Source organism: Carassius auratus, chromosome 20, assembly GCF_003368295.1.
Source record: "Carassius auratus strain Wakin chromosome 20, ASM336829v1, whole genome shotgun sequence".
Classification (NCBI taxonomy): Eukaryota; Metazoa; Chordata; class Actinopteri; order Cypriniformes; family Cyprinidae; genus Carassius; species Carassius auratus.
Genome location: NC_039262.1, coordinates 22,100,141 through 22,124,747, shown reverse-complemented (window position 1 = coordinate 22,124,747; position 24,607 = coordinate 22,100,141). Strand labels below are relative to the sequence as shown.

The following is a 24,607-nucleotide window of genomic DNA, read 5'->3' as shown; positions in this document are numbered from 1 at the left end:
TGCGAATCCCATGACATCTCTGATTCCATGGCTGTGCAGTGACCTGCGTCTTCTGTCACTGTATTTATGGACTTGAGCAAGTATCTTCTGGCGTATGTCCAGGTGTACAATGGGAAAGGGTCTAGTTTTGGGGCAAAGCTTTGGGAAAAGAGATAAAGGCTCCGTTCTCATGTTATCTAACAGGCACATGTTTGTGGCTTGTAACTTTACCCCAAGACACCTCTTTCTTTACATCCCACTGTTCCACTCGACAAGGTGGGGTTACCAGTAACTCTTTCTCCCACTCACTTACTCTCTGTATCTTTCTCTCACACATCAAGCACACAATCTCTGTTTTTCTATCTCTTGGGATTATGTGGGAAAAGAATGACCCTTATACAGCCTCAGCCTGTTGATCTCTTCTTTCTGCATTTCTCTCTCCATCCTTGGTCTTATCTGATGCTTAAAGTTACATCTCGATTTGTCGCAAGACACAAGAGAACCAATAATTCAAATGGTGTATCTTTGAGATGCCATATTTGAATGGGCTCAAGTGATAATATTGAAATCAAATGAATGCTTTTAGTGAATTTCACACACAGGTACTCAAATTTGTGTCTGTTCTATTGTGATATCTCACAAAGATATCATGGATTAGACAAACTTGAATATGGATTACATTTATGGTGCTCTTTTATCATTTCTGGAGCTTTATAGTAGATATTATTTATATAAATTTTTATAAGAAAAATGCCACAACAAAGTCATGCTATAAACATATAATAGAAATGAAAAGAAAACATTATGATAACTTAACTATAATTCATGTTAACAATAATAGTGTGATATCTATTGAAAATTAAATGAAAACATCACAGTTTTTCAATATTCCACTATGTTCTTCACTCAATTTAGACAAGTTGATGCGTACCTCTCCTGTCCTTGTGCGTACACACAATCACTGTAGCGCGCGCCGCCACTTTGCTAGAGTTTAGCTTAGCACCATTCATTACTTAGGATCCAAACTGGTTATCCGCTTAGGAAATACTCGTTACACCATACTCGTGTAACTACTCATGTAACTGTCTTTAAATAGGGAAAACATGGAAGTGTTTGGTGGCTTCTAAATACATCCCTGTTTGGATCCTAAGGAATGAATGGTGCTAAGCTAAACGCTAGCATAGTGGCGGCGCGCGCTACAGTCATTGTGTGCACGCACTGAGACAGGAGAGGTACGTATCAACCTGTCTAAGTTGAGGGAAGAACATAGTGGAATATTGAAAAACGGTGGCGTTTTCCTTTAAGAAAAATAAAAGGTATGATAAATAAACCCAATGCTATGGTACATTAACAATATCATGATGACAATATCTATAGTACTTTTAAGAAAATGGCATGATAAAATCTAATGCTCTGATTGACGTTAGCAATATTATCACAATATATATATATATATAGAACATTTGAAAAGAAGAAAAACACCATAACAAAATCCAACGCTACGAATCACGTTAACAATATTATTAGAATATCTATAGAAATTTTTCTATAAAAATGGCATAACAAAATCTGATGTTATGATTCACATTAACAATATCATAACAAAATCTATAGAAAATTTGAGAAGAAAAAGCTATGATAACTAAGTCTAATGTGCTCACTGACGTTAGTAATATTATCGCAATATCTTGGAATTTTGAAAAGGGAAAATGGCATGATTAAATCAAACGCTATGATTCACGTTAACAAATATTATTCTAAAGAAATTTTGAAATGAAATATGTCATGATAACCAAATCCAATGCTATGATTCACGTTAACAGCGGTTTCGCAATGTCTGAAAAGAAAAATGCCACATTTGTCGCTATATTGCAACATCCCTACTCCAGAGTCTGTCTTTTTTTGTTTCACAAAAGAAAGTCTTATTTTCTTTAGTTGCTTCATGAGGGTGATTTAAAGGATGACAGAAACAATTAACTTTCTTTAAATGTTTACATTTCCATAAAATTTTAAAATTAGTTTACAAATACTGATTGCAGCTTGGACGTCTCTTAGCACCTCAAATAAGGATGTCTGCTTTTCAAGCTGTTGTTGTACTTTGTAGCTAAGAGGAACTGATTAAGACTGGGTTTTATTGGTTCTCAGACAGCCAGTTATTGAGAAAATGTGTTTTTCTTTGTCCTTGGGAATGGAAACTGCCTTTGAGGTCTTTTAGTGAAGTTGTAGACAAGAGGCCAAACCTTAGCAGTTTGTATCTTCTTGCACAGTTGAATCTAAGATGTTGACTATGGTCCAGAATAGTACAGTAGTTGCTCTCGGCTACTGCTTCACGCTTGTTATTTATAAGAGGCCAATACACATAACTCATAACCAATCTGCAGATTTACTGACCATTTCCGCTTTGGCTCAAATACCATTTTTTTCCATTAGACATCAGCTACTGGCTTTAGATTAATGTGTTTACTTTTGGGGTCAGATGTGATTTGAGTGCTTGTAGCGTGAGCAGACAACAGTTCAGTTGTGAGGCCCCGGGCTCCCCCACCGTCTGTGTGTAAAGGAGGCCACAGTGATTCAGTTCGAGCTCCTCAGAACATTGATAAGAAGGCTATTTTGTGTAGTTCACTAAGAAACAAGCAAGACTTTGTTTCACTTGTTTTATCTTCTCCATTTCTTGAGACTTTATTTTGTTTTAAACATTTCTAAAATAAATATTTTGGAAAGACTTTAGTAACCAATTCTCACTATTAACTATTCGCTTATTACCATTCCTATTATTAAGATATTGACTGTTTATTAGTACTTAGAAAGCACATATTCTTCATGACCATGATCTACATCCCTAATTCTACCCATTACCTAAACTCAACAACTACCTTGCTAACTTGGGAGTTTGAGATGAAAGTAGTTGTTAATGGTTTGTAAATTGCGAATTTGACCTTAAAAAAAAGTGATTATATATATTTGGGGTGGCACGGTTCAACTTTTTCATGGTTCGGTTTGTTTCAAGGTTTGTTTTTGTACAGTTCGGTATGTGCTATGTTTATGGAAAAACTATACTTTCTAATAAAAAAAGGAGAATGTAATTTTTTTGGCAGGTCTAGCATAGGTTTTTAGGTACAGAAATTGAATAAAGTAATAAAATGTAAAACAGCATTGCATACTGGACTATATTCCAGGCATTTTTACATAATTTTTGTGTGAATTTGTCCATTTAATCACAATACTTCAAAGAGAGCTCACATTTGTGCGCATGTTGAGGCGTTGGTTTGCGCGCTTCGGATGAGCGCATTCACAAATCTCTCTGCGCACGCGAGCTCGCGTCCTTTGGCTCTTTAAATGTTTAAACTGACAAAGCTAAAATGAGTTTAGTTTAAATACATATTAACGTGTGCTGTTCAGGTCTCATCTGTGCGCGCGCTTTCAGCACCCGGATGATGACAGAATAAATGACCGCACATATTCCAGCATAAGTCATTCACATTGATCAAGAGTGAATGGTTTATCCATGTTGATATCTAATATATTTATTATACCAGTTTACTTACAAAAATGTACATTTTACCTTAAAATGTATGGATTAACATCATAATAAAACAGATGTCATAGTAGAAAACAACAGGATGGATCAGAGTTCATCGTAAGTAGCATGTCTATAAATATAGCAAATACTTATATAGTGCACAGGGTCACATGACAGACAAAATATCATCAGATTCTAACATATATACTAAAATAATGCAAAAAATTAACTAAATAACAGAAAATGTAACACAAAATGTACATTACTGATAACAAAAATACAAGAAGAAACTACATTATTTACATAAAACATGTTATGTGGGGATTTTTGGACATTGGCATTTCAGATTTATTTGTAAAACCCATAGATTTGACAAGAATGAACGGTAAGATTGCATGTATTGTTTAACAATGTTAAAACTTACATTTTGTAACCATATATAATAAAGTAACACATTTTTTGTTTTGTTTTATAAATTGGCATGCAAGTAGCCCTTTTGCGATGAGGAACGGAACTAGATTATGCACTGCACAATGGTTTTGATGTGAGTGCACCACATGAACGATAATTTATGACTCTTTCTACCCCCTATCCAATGCAAATTGACGATTGTGCAAAGTTTAAAGCAGTTTTTAAACACAGAAATGAATCCTCTGTGATCGCCCCCTGAAAAACACATCTGATCAATGTGCTGGATCTGACCTTAAATCAGTGTAATTACATCTTTTAAACCCGACTAGTCATTCAGACAACCCACTGATGAAAGCATATAGTTTTGCACAATCTACTTGTGACTGAGGAAAAGAACAGTATGTGTAAAACAAATCAGCACATGAGCTTTACAACATCAATGAGACATTCACAAATATTTTTCCCAGATGATGGAGAGTATTCGAGAGAAGATCGTTGGAAAAACTGCACGTCTGCATGATTATTGGCTCAATTCATTTGCCAAACACTACAGCCTTTCAAACCAAATCAGCCCAGAGGACAAAAAACTATTTTTTAACCGTATTATCTTTGAATCTGCATCACCACATGAGAGCCTCTCCCTTTTCTATATCCCGTCCAAATCAACAACTCTCCCATTCCCCTGTTTGACAACCCATCAATAAAAAAATATTTGGAAATGCTGAATTTGGTGCTGATTTGTGGATTATTAAAAAGACAGCTGATTGAAGTCTGTGAATAGCCATGCTGTCATGCAGTGTGGGAAAGCACCCATCGCTTCTGTTGAGATCGGAGAGTGTAGGCGGATTGTTCTGGAACCCAGAGCATTGATTTAAGAAGTTGGGTCTTAACTGGGCGTCACATTTGTTTAGTCTGGCCCTCTCCAACCTTATTACCATGAACTTGCATTACAATGCATGCTCATTAGTCTGCGTTTCTTTCAGAATGAGTTGTGCCTGCTGATACTGCTGTGTATTTGCACACGGTTTTAAGCCCTTAGTCACTATAGTAATTATGCAAATATGGTAACAGCACAGACGTGCCCACAAAATCTGTTGAATGCAATTCACACGGTGCAGTTCATCAACGTGTTGGTTGAGGTCGCGTTTACACGACAACGATGTACTCAAAAACGGAAAAGTAATATTTTTGCAGTAAATCCACACTGTTGAAAATGCTTTAGCAAACTCTTGAGCAGCAACAGTACCATGTACTCCGCCATTGTTGTGTATGTTTGTTCACACTTGCCTTTAAAATCAACATGTACTGTGCATGTCTACATAACTAACACGTACTACGCACGCGCATGACGTCACCATTTTCAAAGATTCCTGTATCAAGTGTTTACACGGAAACGATAACTTTGCCATTTCAAAAACTTGCACTTTGAAATCCGTTTTCCAAAATATGCATTTTCAGTCCGCAAAACACTAGTGTCGTGTAAATGAACAGGCAAAACGTATATAAAGAGTTTCCAGTTTTCTGCTGAAAACATTGTAAAAAGAACCTGGGGATACAGCATACTACTGCTATCTGGTATATTTTACTTGCACTTTTTCCCCTTAAGCAAAACTTTGCTGTATATGGGGTCTTTACAATAATTAGATACCCATTGTATCCGTTAGTTGTTCTTCTTCTTCTTTTCTCTTCCTACGATCTGGATGACTATGGCAGCCCATAGAACTGCTTGTGGGAAAGTTATGAAATTTGGCACAAAGATAGAGGACAGTCTCAATATTAACTATTGGAAATTTTGAGTCTATCTCAAAACTGTCTAGCGCCACCAATTTTGCTCTTATATTTCTGCTAATAATTTTTGAACTGTAGGTCTAAAGCAAAATTAGTTTTTCTTCTGATTCCTTGGCTCATAAATTTCCAGAGGTAAAATGTAAAATTTTGAAAAATATACTTTTCCGAATTCTTCCTAGGGGTTTGTCCGATGTCCGATCAAAATTATATGATAGGCCTACTTAATTTTCATATGTCATTGCAAGGTCATTTTCACTACGGTCCTACAAAATGGTATCAGTTGTGTTAGTATGAAATGAATGAATAGATACATTGAAGGGTTATTTCCGCCAGAATTGAAAATTGTCAACATTTATTCACCCTCATGATCCAAATTTTTGTTCATCTTTGAAACACAAATGGAGATTTATAATGAAATCTGAAATATTTCAGTCCTTCCATTTTACCAATACTTTGATAATTCAGAAAGTTCATAAAAACATAAAAAAAAAAAAAAAAACGTAATCCACATGCAAGTCTTTGATCAATACACACAGAGCCCGTTAAACATGATAAACACGGATTAATTCCGTGAATGTGAGCAAAAAATAGATTTTCTGTGCATCAAACAAGCAGCTTCTGTTTACCAATCAATAGTATCTCTTTAGAAGACGGATTAAACCACTGGATTTATATGGATGTTTTTATAAACCTTTTTGGAGTGTCAATGTTTTGGTGAAATATAGGCTTTCAGTGGAGGCGAAATTTTTCGGGGTTCATTAAAAATATCTTAATTTGTGTTTTGAAGATGAGCTAAAGTCTTACAGGCGTGGTGCTATTTCAGTCTAGTTGACACCTAGTTAAGCAGGATTGCGTGTGTTTAGTAAATAAAGCGTGATTTTTGTGGTGCAATTCTCTGTGAAAAGTAGCACTGTTTAGTAAAGTAGCCCTTTTTTATCTGTTGATGTGAAACAGAGCTCAGCCCGATCTGCAGCTGTGAAGTGGTTGCCTATTGTTTCCAGATTTTTTAGGTTTTTTGAGGATGTTGTTTTTTCAGAGGTGGGGCCTTCCAGGCATCCAGTTCACTGACATGCCGTGCCAGCCTTTTCAGGTTTCCCCAGCACTTGACTTTCCACAGGAAATGTTTTGAGGAAGTGAGAGTTGCTGATGTGACAGTTGTGAATAGTATTGTCAGATTACAGCATGGTGCTTAAATGTTGCCCAACAAAGAACCATGAGAAAGACTCTCAGACCGTGACCTCGGAGGCCCTGACTGTTTCTGGCTGCGGCACAGCAGGAGAACAAAAACACACAGGTGTGTTTACATAGCAGTTCGAAGAAGACCCGGATGAGTGTTGTCAATAGTAACATTGGTCACTTCCTCAGGTGTCTGACCTAAAAAGTGTTTCCATTGTTTCTCGGGCTTATCATCTGCTCTGCACTCAATCCTTAAACCACAGTAATGACTCAATGGCTCAAAGTGATTCACAGTGGATGAGTGAGTTATGGCGATTGGGAAATGGAGCAATATTCAGAAACAGCTAGTCTAAAATTAACCTCCCAGTGGCGGGTGAAATGAGAAATTCATATTTATTTCTGATTATGAAACTGTATTAAATATTTCATCAAAACATATTATGTAGCACAACTGTTTACAGAATTGATAATAAGGATAACTGTTTCTTGAGCAGCTAATCAAAATATTATAATGATTTTTTAAAGGATCGCAGGATACAAGACTGGCGAAATGATGTTGAAAAAGCAGTAAAATTACTTTTTTAAAATACAATGACGGTATTACAGATGTTATTATTTGATCTAATAAATATAGCACTGGTTAGTGTCTTTTTAAAATTATTAAACATGTTAATATTTAAATGATGATAATAATGCAAACTTATATAAAGAAATGAAAGGTTCATAAGTAACATATAATTGAGTGCTAATGGATATTTCTATAGTATCATGTGTAACATTTTTTTTAATAACCAACACATTTTGTCATTTATATTACAATTATATTACCAAAAAAAAATTAATGAAAGTGTTATGAGGAATTTATGTATAGTTATTGTGAATAAAAATTTTATGCATCCTAGATATATCCATATACAGTAAAAGCTTGTTTTTCATTTAATTTTAATCAAGTAATTTTAAATCTTTCCCTGCCATAGACAAGTTTTTACAACTTTTCGTGTTTTGACTGTTATACACTCGGGGACGCTATTACATGTCTTCTGAATGAGTACAAAACCTTTCAAACACAAACACACGTAAAACAGGATGGAAAAACTAGTGATCTCTTATATAAACAGATGCATATGATAAATAATGCGTTCATCAGCAATAGACAGCATATTAATGAAAACTGCGTAATGTTACGAAGTAAAATGATGATCCAGGAAGTGGTATATGTCTGTGCAAGCTTTGGAGATGTTGATTAACTGGATTTATGCTTTGATATCCGTACTGAATACTATCCAGATGTAGCTTTTGATGGAAATCTGATTTTCTCATCTTTTTGCTCAAAATAAGAGATTTTTATGAAACCTACCTATATTCAATTGTTGATTGGAAAACGTATGCTTTTTTGTTTAAAAGTAGAGGTCTTTATTTTGGTGCATTGAATGTTCAAATATTCACACAACAAAATATACTGGAGGCCATCAAATTTTAGAGAAGATCATCAAAATGGCTAGCAATGGCTAAAAACTTTTTTCAAAAATGCTGGCAGGGAAAGAGAGAATAGGTTAATCATTGTTAGAATTAATTTTTAAAACATGATCTAATAAAAGTTCTAATAAAGTGACTAGCTGACTAGCAATTATTTAAAAAAATATGTATTTTATTGATTTTTATTTATTTATTTATATACCAAACTGAGTTTTTACTCCAATTTGGCACAAATGTTAATGTCGAACTCTTGTCTTTTTTTGTTTGTTTGTTTTGTCCTTCAGTATCTAAGGAGGAGGACTCAGGTTTTGTGACAGCGGCGCTTGGAAACACATGGAGTCACAGTGTTAACACACGCCTCATCGTCCAGTACGAGGACACAGAACGGAGACAGGTAAATACCATAGACAGTAAAAGAAATGGACACAGCGACCCCATTGGATTCAACTGAGACAAATTAAGTCAATTAGAAGCACGCACTTCCTGGGGGTCGAGCATACTGTGCAGACTCAAACTGAGCTTGATGACGTAGATGTCACGTGAGCAACCTGTAAGTCTTCTAATCCCTGTGCCAAGAGAAATCTGAATCACCCACTGAATCTTGTAGACGTTGTTGATTAATTTACAGTAATTTCTCTACTGTGCAACAGAGAGTCGCAGGTTATGATGCAATCGTTAACCTATTTTTACAAAAACCGCTTCTACGGGGCCACAACGTAAGATACAACGTAATGGAGCCTTTTATACATTTTCGTGTTTCTTTAGAAATAATGAATGCACAAATGGAGTCTTTAAACGCTTCAGATGTAAAGTTATTCACTGTCAAAATGACGCCACAATGAATGGGAGTCGATGGAATGCTAACAGCAGGTGGGGGTCCGCTAGCGGCGCCCAGGGATGCTTCAATAAAATATGAAACTCTGCCCCTCTGGTAGATACTTTCTTACTCCTTTGTGTGAATTCGCAAAACTTTGTTTAAATATACAAAAAGCGAACTCGATGTGACTTAACGAACAAATGCAAAACCAACCAAAAACACCTAACCAGGTGACAAGTATATTTAGTAGACATGTATAGGGCTAGGCATTAAAACGATAACGATATGTATCACGATATACATGTAATCGATATCAATAAAAAATGCATTCAATAAAACGTTCAATATTTTTTTTTTTCTTCGTCAGAAGAAACCAGAGGTTGCGAAGATAGTTTGGTTGCATTAACAAAGGCACTTACTCTCTGGTAACCTAGCAACGTAGGTGTGACACGCTACCGGCCAATAATGTAACAGTTTGGTTGCGCCATATCGTTGTCTCGTGTTAGATCGTGTTAGTCTTGCTCTCCCTTCCTCGCACATATTCATCAAAATTTATATTTCCATTAAGATTAACTGAGATTTGACACGATGATAGGTCGGAAGACCAATGTTTCATGTGAAGCAGTCAGAGATTTTTTTTCCCCGGAATGACCGCTGGGTGAGGAATTGTACTAAAATAATGTTGCCTTATCTTCTCTGAAAAGTGTTCCGCACACTCAGCTGACATAAACCACACTTTAAATAAACAAACAAAACCTATCCAGTGATGAAATATTTTCTGTGTTGACACAAATCTTGTGCGATGTCCTAACTACCGGGATAATCACATAATCATGAAAGGTGCACCTTATATTTTCCTGCTTTTTTGTCCTTTGCCAATCACACCTATGAATCAGAAGGTGGTTAAAGGATTAGTTCACCCCAAAACGAAAGTTTCCTAATCATTTACTCAACCCCAATGCCATCTAAGATATCCATGTCTTTCTTTCTTCAGTGGAAAATAAATTCAGTTTTTTGAGAAAAACATTTCAGGGTTTTTTTCTTCATATAATGGACTTTAACTCAGTTAGTTGATATTTATTCCTCAAAAAAAATTAATTTCCACTGAGAAGGAAATTATTAGGAAATTTTCATTTTGAGGTGAACTAATCCTTTAAGTTTATAATAAAAATGTTTAAATGTTATATATTTTTCTCCTGGTCCTTATTTTAAATAGGTCATAAAATTATCAATAATTATCGATATCGACCAATATGAAACACTTATATCGTGATACAGTTTTCAGGCATATCCCCTAGTCGTAGACATGTACGCTTTAAAATTGATCATGTTTTCTTGAGAAAAGGGATCAGTGGTATTGATGACAACATCTTGCAACACACCATTTTTTTTGTCCAATTATATTCTCTCTAGAATGATCATGTCCCTCCCCCATTATCTGAAACTGATTAGCAGCTTGCAAATCAGGGTTTTGCTGTTTTATTTATTTATATATATATATATATATATATATATATATATATATATATATATATATATATATATATATATATACACACACACACACACACACACACACGCACACGCACACACACACACACACACACACAGGTGCTGGTCATATAATTAGAATATCATCAAAAAGTTTATTTCACTAATTCCATTCAGAAAGTGAAACTTGTATATTATATTCATTAATTACACACAGATTGATATATTTTCAAATTTCATATTTATTTTAATTTTGATGATTATAGCTGACAACTAAGGTAAATCCCAAATTCAGTATCTCAGAAAATTAGAATATTACTTAAGACCAATACAAAGAAGGGATTTTTAGAAATCTTGGGGAACTCAAAAGCATGAACATGAAAAGTATGAGCATGTACAGCACTCAATACTTAGTTGGGGCTCCTTTTGCCTGAATTACTGCAGCAATGCGGCGTGGCATGGAGTCGATCAGTCTGTGGCACTGCTCAGGTGTTGTGAGAGCTCAGGTTCCTCTGATAGTGGCCTTCAGCTTTTCTGCATTAGTAACAGAAGTAACAGACAGCAACCATTAATTATCAAGCCCCAAAGACAACAAAAGTACCACAGAGCCATAGTCCTACAACCCCTGAATTACATTTCAGGTCTAGAAGAAAATTAATACTGTATAACCTTTAACATATCGCATCTTCCTCTTCCCAGTACCCCATAGATTTTTTTATTGGCTGAAGGTCAGGCGAGTTTGCTGGCCAATTAAGAACAGGGATACCATGGTCCTTAAACCACGTACTGGTAGCTTTGCCACCGTGTCCAGGTGCCATGTCCTGTTGGAAAATGAAATCTGCATCTCCATAAAGTTGGTCAGCAGCAGGAAGCATGAAGTGCTCTAAAACTTCCTTGTATACGGCTGTGTTGACCTTGGACCTCAGAAAACACAGTGGACCAACACCAGCAGATGACATGGCACTCCTCTCTTCCTCCAGACTCTGGGACCCTGATATCCAAAGGAAATGCTAAATTTACTTTCATCAGAGCACATAACTTTGGACTACTCAGCAGCAATCCAGTCCTTTTTGAAGTGAGACGTTTCTGACGCTGTCTGTTGTTCAAGAGTGGCTTGACACAAGGAATGCGACAGCTGAAACCCATGTCTTGCATACATCTGTGTGTAGTGGTTCTTGAAGCACTGACTCCAGCTGCAGTCCACTCTTTGTGAATCTCCCCCACATTTTTGAATGGAAAGTAGCTTCAATGTTTCCCACCTAAACTTCCTACGTCCAGGAAATATGTTAGTACAGGGAATAAAACTACTCTTATCCAGCGATTTCATTTTAAGACAAGCTTAAAAAGAAAGAAAATGTCTTACTCCACCTGCCCTACTTGTTTTCATCCTGTCGAATGATGGCATACCTCATTGCCTCTACACCCTTAGAGCCCTGAGGACTTTGTTTTTCTCTTTTCCGACTGAGCTCCCACCTAAAGAAAAGAGCACTGATAGAGAGGCAGTGGTCCAAAACTGCTGGTACACAAGGAAGGCAATGGTGCCTGGCTCTTTTGTGTGGTTCAGTAGCTCTGGCAAGACCACTTCAGTAAAAAAAAAACCTCAGAAACTCCCTGCTTTTCTGTCATTTACTGAGGAATTTATCCATTAGAGGTAAAGTCATATGACTTCCTTACATGAAAGATTTGCGTTTGGGTTAAAGCAAAGAGAACTGGGCTGTTTTGGGTGACCAGAAAGCTTTGTGTTCGTGTGTCAAGGTGCGTCAGTAAGGAACAGCATTCACACAAGGCAACTGGCAGCAGGTTTTTAAAAACAAACTCATTCTTAATCACTGGTAACCGGATATTCCTGCAAATAAGCCTAGAGCGAGGCTTGCTGTCTGTGGATGGTTCACTTGAGACAGAAATTTGTTTCATGAAGTCCCAAGGAATACCGCAGTCGTATTAATCAGAAGTCACAAAAGAGCCGTTTGTTTACTTGTGTTTGGGAGCCTGAATCATTTCCGACGTGTTCACGCAACCATTAGCAGACAGTAGCGTCCTTCATCTCACTCCCGTTTCCTCTTTTGAGTTTTCATGAGTAAGTTTTTTACTAATGTGTCTCATTTTTAACATGCCACACCCCAGCGCAGGGTTTTGATATTAGAGGCTGATGACAAAAAGAGTTTGTAGATTGTAGAATGTAGATTCTCAAGGATCTCTAGTAAGCATTGACGCAGGTTGCCGGCAGACTCTGCTGAGTCTGGTAACTCAATGCTGCTTCTTTCTAACAGGAGTTTTCCAGGATCCTTTAATTGCTTATATGCCCATCGATGCAACAGCCACATAAATGACTTTACTTGTTGGCTGGGGGAAAGAGTTCAGTCATGTGAAAACTGAAATTCAAGTAGTATTATTAGGGTTGTTAATTTGGTCTGCTAAATAATAATAATGATATATACTGTAATATATTATAAATATATATATATAATATATAATATATCAAATATTATTGCATTATAAAGTATTATTATTATTATTATTATTATTATTATTGTTGTTGTTATTTTAGATAAGTAAATAAAATAAGCTGATGGAAAACAAGTGTCTCCTGACTTACACATAAATGTTGTGGCTGTTTATTTAAAATAAAAATGTAAAGGTTGTCTCATTTACACTGAACAAAATGATAAATGCAACACTTTTGTTTTTGCCCCCATTTTTCGTGAGCTGAACTCAAAGATCTAAGACTTTTTCTATGTACACAAAAGGCCTATTTCTTTCAAAAATTGTTCATAAATCTGTCTAAATCTGTGTTAGTGAGCACTTCTTCTTTGCCGAGATAATCCATCCACCTCACAGGTGTGTCATATCAAGATGCTGATTAGATCGCATGATTACTGTGCAGTTTTTACATTTACATTTACATTTATTCATTTAGCAGACGCTTTTAGCCAAAGCGACTTACAGATGACTTACAGTTTTAGCACACAATACAATACCAAAGATGTCGCAAGTCTTGAGGAAATGTGCAATTGGCATGCTTCTTGTATGGACAGCATGCTCAATGGACATGTCACCCATTGAGCATGTTTGGGATGCTCTGGATTGGCGTACACAACAGCGTGTTCAAATTATCCAGCAACTTCGTACAGCCATTGAAGATGAGTGGACCAACATTCTACAGGACACAATCAACAACCTGATCAACTGTGTGAAGGAGATGTGTTGCAGCTCATGACAAATGAGGGCAAAAACAAAAATGTTGCATTAATAATTTTGTTCAGTGTATTTATTTAAAGGGGGGGTGAAATGCTCGTTTTCACTCAATATCCTGTTAATCTTGAGTACCTGTAGAGTAGTACTGCATCCTTCATAACTCCAAAAAGTCTTTAGTTTTATTATATTCATAAGAGAAAGATAGTCTGTACCGATTTTTCCCGGAAAAACATGACAGGCTGGAGGCGTGACGTGTGGGCGGAGCTAAAGAATCACGAGCGCGAGTAAGCTTTTGAGTTGAGAGCGTCTGGAAGCTGTGACACAGATCCAGAGGCTGAAATTTAACATGAGCAGCATCAGCAAATGATGTCTCTATGTGGTATGTACTAAAACTGTATATATTTGCTTAGCGGTTTTGGAAAATGACTAAGTTCCACTTTATGTCGTCTTTTTTTTTTTTTAAGCTGTACATGTGGAAAGTGCAGTTTGATGACAACATCGCATGTTGTTTACTTGATGTGCTTATGCGCCGATAGCTAAGTTAACAACATTTGAAGCATTTTTACTCACCGCCTGCGGTTCCAACACACGATCGTGACCCTTTTTCGTTGGGACTGCATTATCCTTAAGAAATAAACGATGTGCAAATCCGGCGTCGAACTGGGCCTTGTTTGTAAAACAAGCATCTTTGAAATGCAGGGAACAAACAAAACACTTGCACAACTCCGTTGATGCTCTGTAAAAATAAACTCCATCCACTGGTCCCTTAATGCTGTTTTTTTTTTTTTGGTAATCTGTGCAGGGTTGTCTTGCCCTGGCAACAAAAAACACACTTCTGTGACATTTCGCGACGCTCTCGCTCTGATCAGTGAAGTCTGTTGTGCTCTCAGTGCTCTGCTATACGGGAGCGCGCGCTCTTCCGGCAGAAGTGTCCTTAGGACCCATATAAGGAAATTCCGCTCCATCTAACGTCACACAGAGCCATACTCAAAAAAAACTTTCTGAAACTTGTGACAAACCGGAAGGAGTATTTTTGGAACAAAAGTACTCCTTCAAACGTACAAATTAATTTTTGAAACTTTGTCCATGTTTAGCATGGGAATCCAACTCTTTAACAGTGTAAAAAACTCATCTTTTTAAGCCCTGGGCTCTTTGTGTGTTTGTACACTACTGTTCAAAGTTTTAGGTAATTTTTTCTGTTATTTATTAATTTATAGTTATTCAGTAGGGATTGCATTAAATTGATCCGTAACTAGTTAAATTTTACCAAAAATATTTCAAATAAATGTTGTTGTATTAAACAACAACAACAACAAAAAATACAGTTTCCTAAAAAAATTTAATTAATGCAAATTAGCATTAGCGTGCTTCTGAAGGATCATGTGGCACTGAAAACTGGAGCAATGATGCCAAAAAACATCACAGGAATATATTCCATTTAAAAAATATATTAACATGAACATCTTGAATGGCAGCAATATTTCACAGTATTACTATATTTATTGTATTTTTGATAGCATTAATGAATCCAGTTGAGAGACTCCCTATTTCAAAAGTATCATATTAGCCAAAATTTTGCTTCGCCATAACAAAAATACATTTCATAAAAAAAAAATAATAATAATAAAAAAAAAAATAATAATAATAAAAAACAATATATATATATATATATATATATATATATATAATTGTAATAGTTTTTCACAGTATCACATTTTTACTAAATACAGTATGAATATTCATAAAATTATTATATTAATATATTAGAATTCTCAGTCTGTTGTATGTCTTAATTATTAGTTATTAAACTTTGGCCTTATATTGACATCGTGGCTTCGATGCTGAGCCCTTCCCTTACTCATTCTGAAACTCTTCTTGTTTCTTGTTTTAGATTGTCATAGCCAAATCACCTGTGGCCCCTTTTGCCGTGCTGAGCTACACTGTTCAGAAGGAGGGCATCCGTCTTGAGGGTGAGTGTGCTAGATAAACAGAATAAACTTCATGAACTCATGCCCATGTAACTTCCTGAAATAATCACAGCAGTGCTTCCCACACATAGACTTTACTTGGTATATATGGAGAAACATTTTTGCTTTTATTATTTTTATCCTCATATTTTTTTTTTCTGCCCAAAATAATGGAACCATCAGTAATCGATTAACTAGTGTTAAATCTCCCCTCGCCCTACACTTTTCAGATCCCCCTAGCGACTTTTTCCAAAAATGCGACTGGCGACGAGTCTAGCAACTTCTTGGACAAACCTTAGCAAGTCTCATATTACTCACTTTTACTGGCGCATGAGCGCAATATTTTGCTTTCCCGGCGCGCACACACACACACACCTCTTTCTCTGTTTCTAAGTTTGCTTCTCTAATTTTGCATGCAAATATAGCTGAAATCACAGTTTAGGAATTGTCTTTTCTTGTTTTATCTTATGTTTATTTAATTTCATCAGACGACGGCTCAACTATAAATTAGGATTTTGTGCAGATTTAACATCTTGGAAGGGAGAGCTGGTTAATATGAAGTCTTAAAGCGACATGTTTCATATTTACCCTGTTGTATGACAACAGTAACGCATATAAAATTATAGTATTATAAAATATATAAATGAAAACAGTTTTATTGAGAATTTGGCTAAATGAAAATACAGTATGTGAGCACAGATGATATGTTCACGTCCTCCTGTAAAGTTCGTATTTACGAGTTGACAAGTCGTAATTATGATGTCGGGTGCGTTCAAGTCAGTTTAATTTGATATAAGTCAAAATGTGTCCGAGCAGCTGCATCCTCTTACTGGGATGAGGAAGAGTCAACTTTCAGGACTCGCGGAAAAAGCTTAATGTCAAGATTATGATATTTATTAACAGACTGAACCGGGGGGCAATGTAGCTCTCTTATTTAATACACAACAAATATATGTGGGATTATTAACATAAATCATAACATGTGTCATACTCGTGGGGACAGTATGCTTGGAAATAATATTTAATATCTTCCATTGCATTCGTTATTTGTAGTGCGGCAGCCACCCAGTAGCAATAAGATTCATGCTTTTGATAGACATACTTTTAATGTCTCATCTTTCAAAATCAATTGTATAGCGAAACACATATTATGTGTCTTACAATAATGTGTTTTTCAAGCTCTTTTATTATCAGATTGCTGTATTTATGTGAAACAGATTAATTAAATTAAACCATTTTCTTTGAAATTTCCAAATAGTGAAAATGTATTCTCGTAATATTTCAACTTTATTCTCGAAACATTTCAACTTTATTCTCATAATATTTCGAATTTAATCTCGTCATATTTCAACTTTAATCTCGAAACATTTCAACTTTATTCTCATAATATTTCGAATTTAATCTCGTCATATTTCAACTTTAATCTCGTAATCTTAGATTTTTTTTCAACTAATAAAGTTGAAATGTTTCGAGAATAAAGTTGTAATAGGCCTATTACGATAATGAAGTCGAAATACTACGAGAATAAAGTCATAATACTACGAGAATAAAGTCAAAATGTTTTGAGAATAAATTCAAAATATGACAAGATTAAATTCAAAATATTACAAGATTAAAGTTGAAATATTACAGGATTAAAGTCAAAATATGAGTATAAAGTTGAAATATTACGAGATTAAATTCGAAATATTACGAGAATAAAATCTAAATGTTTCGAGAATAAAGTCGAAATATTACGAGATACATTTTCACTATTTGGAATTTGCACAAAGAAAAGTTTAATTTAATGAATTTTATAAAAAAATGTATTTTATAAAAAGTCTTCATTACATGAAATGGAAAAACATCTTAATGATCATTTTAAGTCTATATTTTATGAAAAATATCAAACGCGATACAGCCAATTGATTATTACAATAAGAATTGATTATTAAACTAAATAATTATTTAATAAAAACTTTTAAAAAGAGCGCTTTACGTTGCAGTGTCACAAGAGGCACTATATGACAAAGGAGAACTGTACCATTTAAAATCTGTAATTTTGCATTATTTACAATGCATATAATAATGCATAATATTATTATGTAATAAAATCTAATAGAAGCCTATGTAATTAAAATTAATTTCAATAAATTAAAATATTTTTTTTTAAATCCCACCACCGCAAGTATATTTCAAAGCTGTGGGAAGCACTGCACAGTATGTCATGCTACAACATGACACCAATGAAAGGCAGGTAAGTGCAGGTCTGAGTACCAGAGGAAATGAAAATGATTCTTAAAGAAGTAATCATGATATCACACAGGAACTTTATAGGCGACATTAATCTCGTATATTAAAATTTGTTAAGGGACTTTTTTTGTTGATCTAGGTCATATTAGGTCAAACAGTGTGTGTGTGTTTATTTATATATATATATATATATATATATATATATATATATATATATATATATATATATATATATTAGAGGTGGGTATAGATTATTTTTTTAATCTAGATTAATTTTACTGTGATTTTGAAATTAATCTAGATTAAAATGGCTCATTTGAATTCTGCCGAAGGCATTCAGAATATGTGTGTTACCCAAATAAAATTGACAAACAGTAAGTCTTTGAGAAGGGGTTTATCAAGCTAGGTGGTGCATTAGAAAAGGGGCTCATCTCCTGTTTCCAAAATGCATCACAAAGTGCTTGAAAAAGCTGTAAACAACCTTACGCCTGTTTCACACCAATGTTCAAGTTTGTAGGTGTTAAGGTACAGAAACCAAATAATTAAATGTAAAATAGCACTGGATAGTCTTCAATGTAAAAATGAAATATACAATCAAACCTACATTTATTCAGACACCTTCAACATTTCTCACATTATTACAGTTTTGCTATATATATCAAAAAATATACCTGGTGTCTGAATAATTTTTGGTTTGACTGTTAAAACTACAAAGTAATTCATTCAAGAGCAGTGAGTGATTTTCATTTTCTTGGATTAACATTACAGCAGCAAGCAGCTAAATTAGACGCGGTCACTTTAAGAGAAGATGAATTCATCCAATATAATACACATCCCATTTTTTCTCTCAACTGTTTACTTTCACTTAAGAAATAACTGACAGTTTTTTCGAGCATAATTTCCAAGGTGGATATTTTGACATATTTTGTATGTATTTGTCGGCACAAGAGCAAAAATAAGCAAATTCGATGTTCAAGTGTTTTGAGACTCCTTTCTCTTCTCAGAAGAGAGCTTGGTTCAGTGTCGCTCTCTGTGATACGCGGCTCTCTCTCTTGTGCGCACCTAACACGGCACGCGCTACTACATTCAGCTTTTCTACGTCTTGTGTTTAGATGCTTTAATGTTTAAATCGACAAGCGGTAAGGCGTAAAAACATGTGAAAAAGATAAGCTTTCGTGACGATGCACAGCAGTGGCCCGTCAACTGTCCTGAGCATCTTTTTAGGCTGGCCTCAGCGAGTCGGTTATATAAAATATCAAGGTGAAAGTCATCATAGCTTCCTTAGTATAGACCCAGCTTCCAACCCAACTTTGAGAATAGATTAACGGCGGTATTTTTTTTTATCGCCCAATAAGAGTCTCGCGTTAACGCAGCACGCAGCACGCTGATAACGGCCCACCACTAATATATATAGATATATAAAATATCTTTTAAGGTTAAGTTTTGTTTTAGTCATGCAAGATTTCGGTGGTTGTAGCCTAATCTAGATTTTAGGAACTGAAAGTCACAACATAATTTGATTTATTTTTTGTGTCAGTAATCTGAATCATCAAAAAAAAAAAAAAAAAACGCGGTTGGTTGGAAAAACGCTAATAAGACAAAAACAATCATTTGTGTGTGTGGTTTGTGTTGTTAAACCTTCTTGGTCAGAGCTTCTGCCCACTGCATTCTAACATCCAGGACCTCTGGCTGTCCTGTCATGACCATTTGAATTCATCCGTGGGCTTCACAGCTTACCTCGCGGCGGTTTGTGTGGATTCTCAACAACACCACAAAACTTTAATGGGAAACAGGATATCAGAGGAGAAACATAGTGGGAATGTTTTGGCTCTTCGGCAGAGGTTTATGGTGGTGTATGTGTGGTGGATTTTTTACAGCACTTGGAAGAGAATTCAAAAGTAATTCACCTTGATGTACCCGAGTTCATTTTAGGGTTTGGAATAGAAGTCGTTTGCTTATGTTCTTTTACAGAAAGCTATGATTTATATCAGTGGTATCAGTTCAGCATAATTTAATAACAAAGAATAGTCATACAGCTCACACTTCCTGTTAATGTCTGTTCTACAGTTGATATGAGCTCACATTCAGGAGCTTGTTCTTGTTTTTGTTGGCTTTTATTAGAGGAAGCAAGTACTAAATTAGCACATTTGGTGCTTTTGTTTAGAGAGTTGTTTTAGATTTGGTATGGGAAATGTAGTAAAGAAAAAAGTTTGGAGCTGCGACTAACAATTATTAGGATAATCTTTTAATTTTTTTTTTAATCATTGTGTTGGTTAATTGTATATTATTTTTTTTATGAAATCAGCTTGCATTTGAAAAGTCAGAAAAAAATAATAATAAATGTATCTCACCTTAGTGACAGGCGCTAGTCAAACAAGTATGAGATAGTACTGGTGACGAGAAAGTGCGAAATAAACTATGAAATGTCATAGTAATGTTGTCAATTAAGTCATGAAGTTTCCAAAAAGGCGATTAAAGCTGCCTTTAAAATGTTATATATATGAGTCACTCTTAAGAATGCATGTCAGATCCGCATTACGTTTAGCAGCGGGATCTCTTAAAGTAATAGCAGCCAAATAACCTAATAACCCAGCTGCTGTGATGTCTGTTAATCAAAGAGCAAAAGAACAAAAGAGGAAATCAGTAACTTTTGTATATTTAAGGATTCATCTATTTTTATTTTAGAATTTAGTGTCTGCTAACAAGGCTGCATTTCCTTGATCAGAAATAGTTAAAACAACAATACTGGGAAATATTTTGCTTCTGTTTTTATGCATTTTTAACAGCTATGCTGCACAATTTTGCAGAAACTTTGATAGTATTTTTTTTCAGGATTCTGTGTATATATATATATATATTAGAGGTGGGCATAGATTAATTTTTTTAATCTAGATTAATCTCACTATGATCTTGAAATTAATCTAAATTAATCTAGATTAAAATGGCTCATTCGAATTCTGCCAATGACATTCAGAATATGTGTGTTACCCAAATAAAATTGACAAACAGTAAGTCTTTAAGAAGGGGTTTATCAAGCTAGGTGGTGCATTAGAAAAGGGGCTCATCTCCTGTTTCCAAAATGCATCACAAAGTGCTTGAAAAAGCTGTAAACTAATTCCACATTGCACAAGGTGCAAACAACCTTAAGCCTGTTTCACACATACTCCGTCTGCAGTGCGTATGCGTTGCATATTTTTTTCGCACCCATGTTAACGGATTCCAGTTGTGTTCCAGGAGCGTTGCGTCTGCAGCAATGCAGCGATCGTTTACGTACCGAGTAGCAAACTGGAAATGCGTCCTGTGTGAAAGCACATCGAGTCTGTGCTGCACCACATACGTTACGTGAACACGGACTGCATACGCACTGCAGATGGAGTATGTGTGAAACAGGCGTGAGCAGAGAAGTAGCTGGGGTCAGCGGGGACCCGGTGAAGGTTGTACAAGTGGGCCCTGTTTGAAATTTTTTTATTTGTATGTTCGTTTATTTTTATTTATTTGGGCTATTTACACAATGTTTAAGTTTTAGGTGTCAAGGTACAGAAACTAAATAATTAAATGTAAAAAAGCACTGGATATTCTTCAATGTAAAAATGAAATATACAATGAAACCTACATTTATTCAGACACCTTCAACATTTCTCACATTATTACAGTTTTGCTATATATATCAAAAATTATACCTGGTGTCTGAATAATTTTTGGTTTGACTGTTAAAACTACAAAGTAATTCAGTCAAGAGCAGTGAGTGATTTTCATTTTCTTGGATTAACATTACAGCAGCAAGCAGCTAAATTAGGCGCGGTCCCTTTAAGAGACCATGAATGCATCCAATATAATACACATCTCAATCAATCAATCTATCAATCGGTATGTATCCTAGACATTTGGGGTATTATTTTAAATAAGTAAATTAAAAATCGTTTGTTATGCACTTTATAGGGTAAAAATGTGTTTATATTAGCCAAACATCAATAATTACCTATAAAACATACAGTATATATTACATCTATCAGATAGTTGGGTTTATTTACAACTGATTTACAAATATTATCCAATATTTTAAATGAATACTTTAATTACTTAGAGATATGTATGATATTATTTCGAATTTGCTTACTTATTCCAAACAAACGTCTAACTTAATTATTTTTCCTTCAATTTTCGGCCCAGAGTGTCCTGAATTTTCACGTTCAGCCAAGAATTTTGACTTTTGATGCATTGCTATGTCTAAGCAATTCTCTATTTCTGTATTTTGCTGACAGAGATACTCTATGAAGTGTTTGTGTGTCAGAGAGTGAGAAAGTCTTGTGTGTCCAGTTCAGTCCAGCTATTGAATAGTTTGACTGTGGTCTGGCTCTCTGCATCAGTTGTGTTAATCAGTCTCTCTCTTTCTCTCAACAAGTGCATCTTTGATGTGTGGCGCACAAGGCCTTCCAGCTTTAAATAAAGCCCCTGTATGAGAAAGGATTTTGAAACACTATTCACACACTTCTTTCTGAGCTCTTTACACAATGTCCTCAAGTCAATCACACATGCATACACTAATGCTTCCTGCCAATATTTGATCCCAACACATCTCTGTACTTCACTATAATCCAGAAACAATTATGATTGGTTACTGTGACATATATGACATATATGATGTGATGTGAGTCTCATGCTCACCAAGAATGCATTTATTTTATCAAAAAATACAGTAAAAAAAACACAGTAATTGTTAAAAATGTTAATAATTTGAAATCTTGTTTTTACTTTCTGGAACCGTGTGTGTGTGTGTGTGTGTATATATATATATATATATATTTTTTTTTTCAGCCTTGCCCAGTGCTGTCCAGTTTTCTGCATCACATGATCATTCACAAATAATTAAAAAAATACTGATTTGGTCCTCAAGTAACGTTTCTTATCATCCCAAAAAGGTGCTTAATATTTTGGTGGAAACCATTATTTTTCCCCCGATAATTATTTGATGAATACAAAATTTAAAAAACAACAACATTTATTCAAAATAGAAACTTTCTATAACTATGTTAAAGTTTATTGTAAATTTTCTGTCATCCTTGATCAATGTAATATATGCTTGCTGAATAAAAGTATTATTATTCATATTTTTTTAAATTATGTGAATTGCATTCTTGCATTCAAAACAGCTGTTTTCAACATCAGTTTAACACAACTGCTTAAAAACAAGATGTCTCTCATTTAGAAACGATGGAAAAACACGCACTTGGAATAAATATTTTGGCCCTTAACCCACCAGTAAATGATGCCTCATCTCGATAAATGATCTCATTACTTTGAACTCATTCTGTATTGCTGTCATCCTTCCATGTTGCATAACTTCCTTTTCCAGAAATGTCGTGAGACATTTTTATGTGATTTTCAAAGGAAGTTGTGAGATGGTTAGTTAATCTCAGTGTTTAAAATGTCCAATAAGCCTAAAGTTAAAAGTTCCTGGCAAGAAACAAAACCATAGGTCTTCTTACATCAGACATTGTCAAAAAAATGTGAAAACGAACAGTTTCAACGTTTCAACATGTATTCCCACTTATGAAAATGATTTCTAAAGGACACTTAAGACTGGAGTAATGATGCTATAAAATCAGCTTTAAGATAAATTACATTTTAGAATTGGAATATTCTACAATATTACTATTCTTACTGTAGTAATTATTATACTGTAGTTATTACTATTCAAATAAATACAGTCTTGATGAACATAAAATAAATTTTTCATTAAAACTATGAAAAATATTTCTGCTCCCAAACCTTTGTACTGTAGTGTAATTTATTATATATTTTTTTCATGTTTTACTTGTGTTCATGGTGGCATAATAGAAATTTCTGATCCAAAATGAGAGAATTGGTGCTCATTTGGAATTTTTTTGTGCAGTGTGACCCGTTTACTCAATAACTGAAAAATGATTAATTTGAGAATACTTCTCAGCTTCTTTTTGATTTGTTGACTACGCAAAGGAAATGGTATGCAGTTGATCCAAACAAATAATTACATAATTATGTAAATTCTATTAATGAAAATACATTGATTGTAATATTAGGATAAATAATCAATCATTGTTGTCATAATCGTGCAATTCTAAAACAAGGCAAAATGCAGAGGAGAGAAAGAACAAAAGAGATATTACCCTAGATCTCAAATGTCTGGGATTTCACTTATGGATACAGGATTGTTTAACAGCCTGCTGTGACTCACCGTGGAGCACATATGCTGTCACTGCAGAATAGAAGAGCTGGACGGCACTATGTCTATCTGTCTATCTGTCCATATGGTCACCCTTTTCATCTCTCCATGAGTGCGAAGTGACTCGAACCTGCTTTCATACTTTACAGTAAACGCCGTTGCACCATATGATAGGAGCATGCTGACATTACTCATGAACATGTCTCTCAGTCTTATTCAGCACATACTGATTCATTTAGCTGAGCTTAGAGCTTCATGCCTAAATAAATATCAGGAGCATTTATTTAATAACTCTGCATACAATAAGCTCTAAAGACTCTCAAAACACCTATATCAAAGTGTTAGTAAAGGTG

General features: G+C 34.9%; 1 protein-coding gene across 3 annotated transcripts in view; it reads left to right on the top strand.

The window, feature by feature from the left end:
- LOC113121191 (DNA repair protein RAD51 homolog 2-like) overlaps positions 1 to 24,607 on the top strand; it is a 45,460-nt gene that overhangs the window by 7,427 nt on the left and 13,426 nt on the right. For all 3 annotated transcript variants that reach the window (XR_003294680.1, XR_003294681.1, XM_026291467.1), the window contains exons 8-9: positions 8,635 to 8,744; positions 15,745 to 15,823. Coding sequence is in view for 1 of the 3 variants with exons in the window: in XM_026291467.1 (XP_026147252.1) it covers positions 8,635 to 8,744; positions 15,745 to 15,823 (189 nt within the window). In the remaining 2 variants the exon portion in view is untranslated. The remainder of the gene's footprint in view (positions 1 to 8,634; positions 8,745 to 15,744; positions 15,824 to 24,607) is intronic.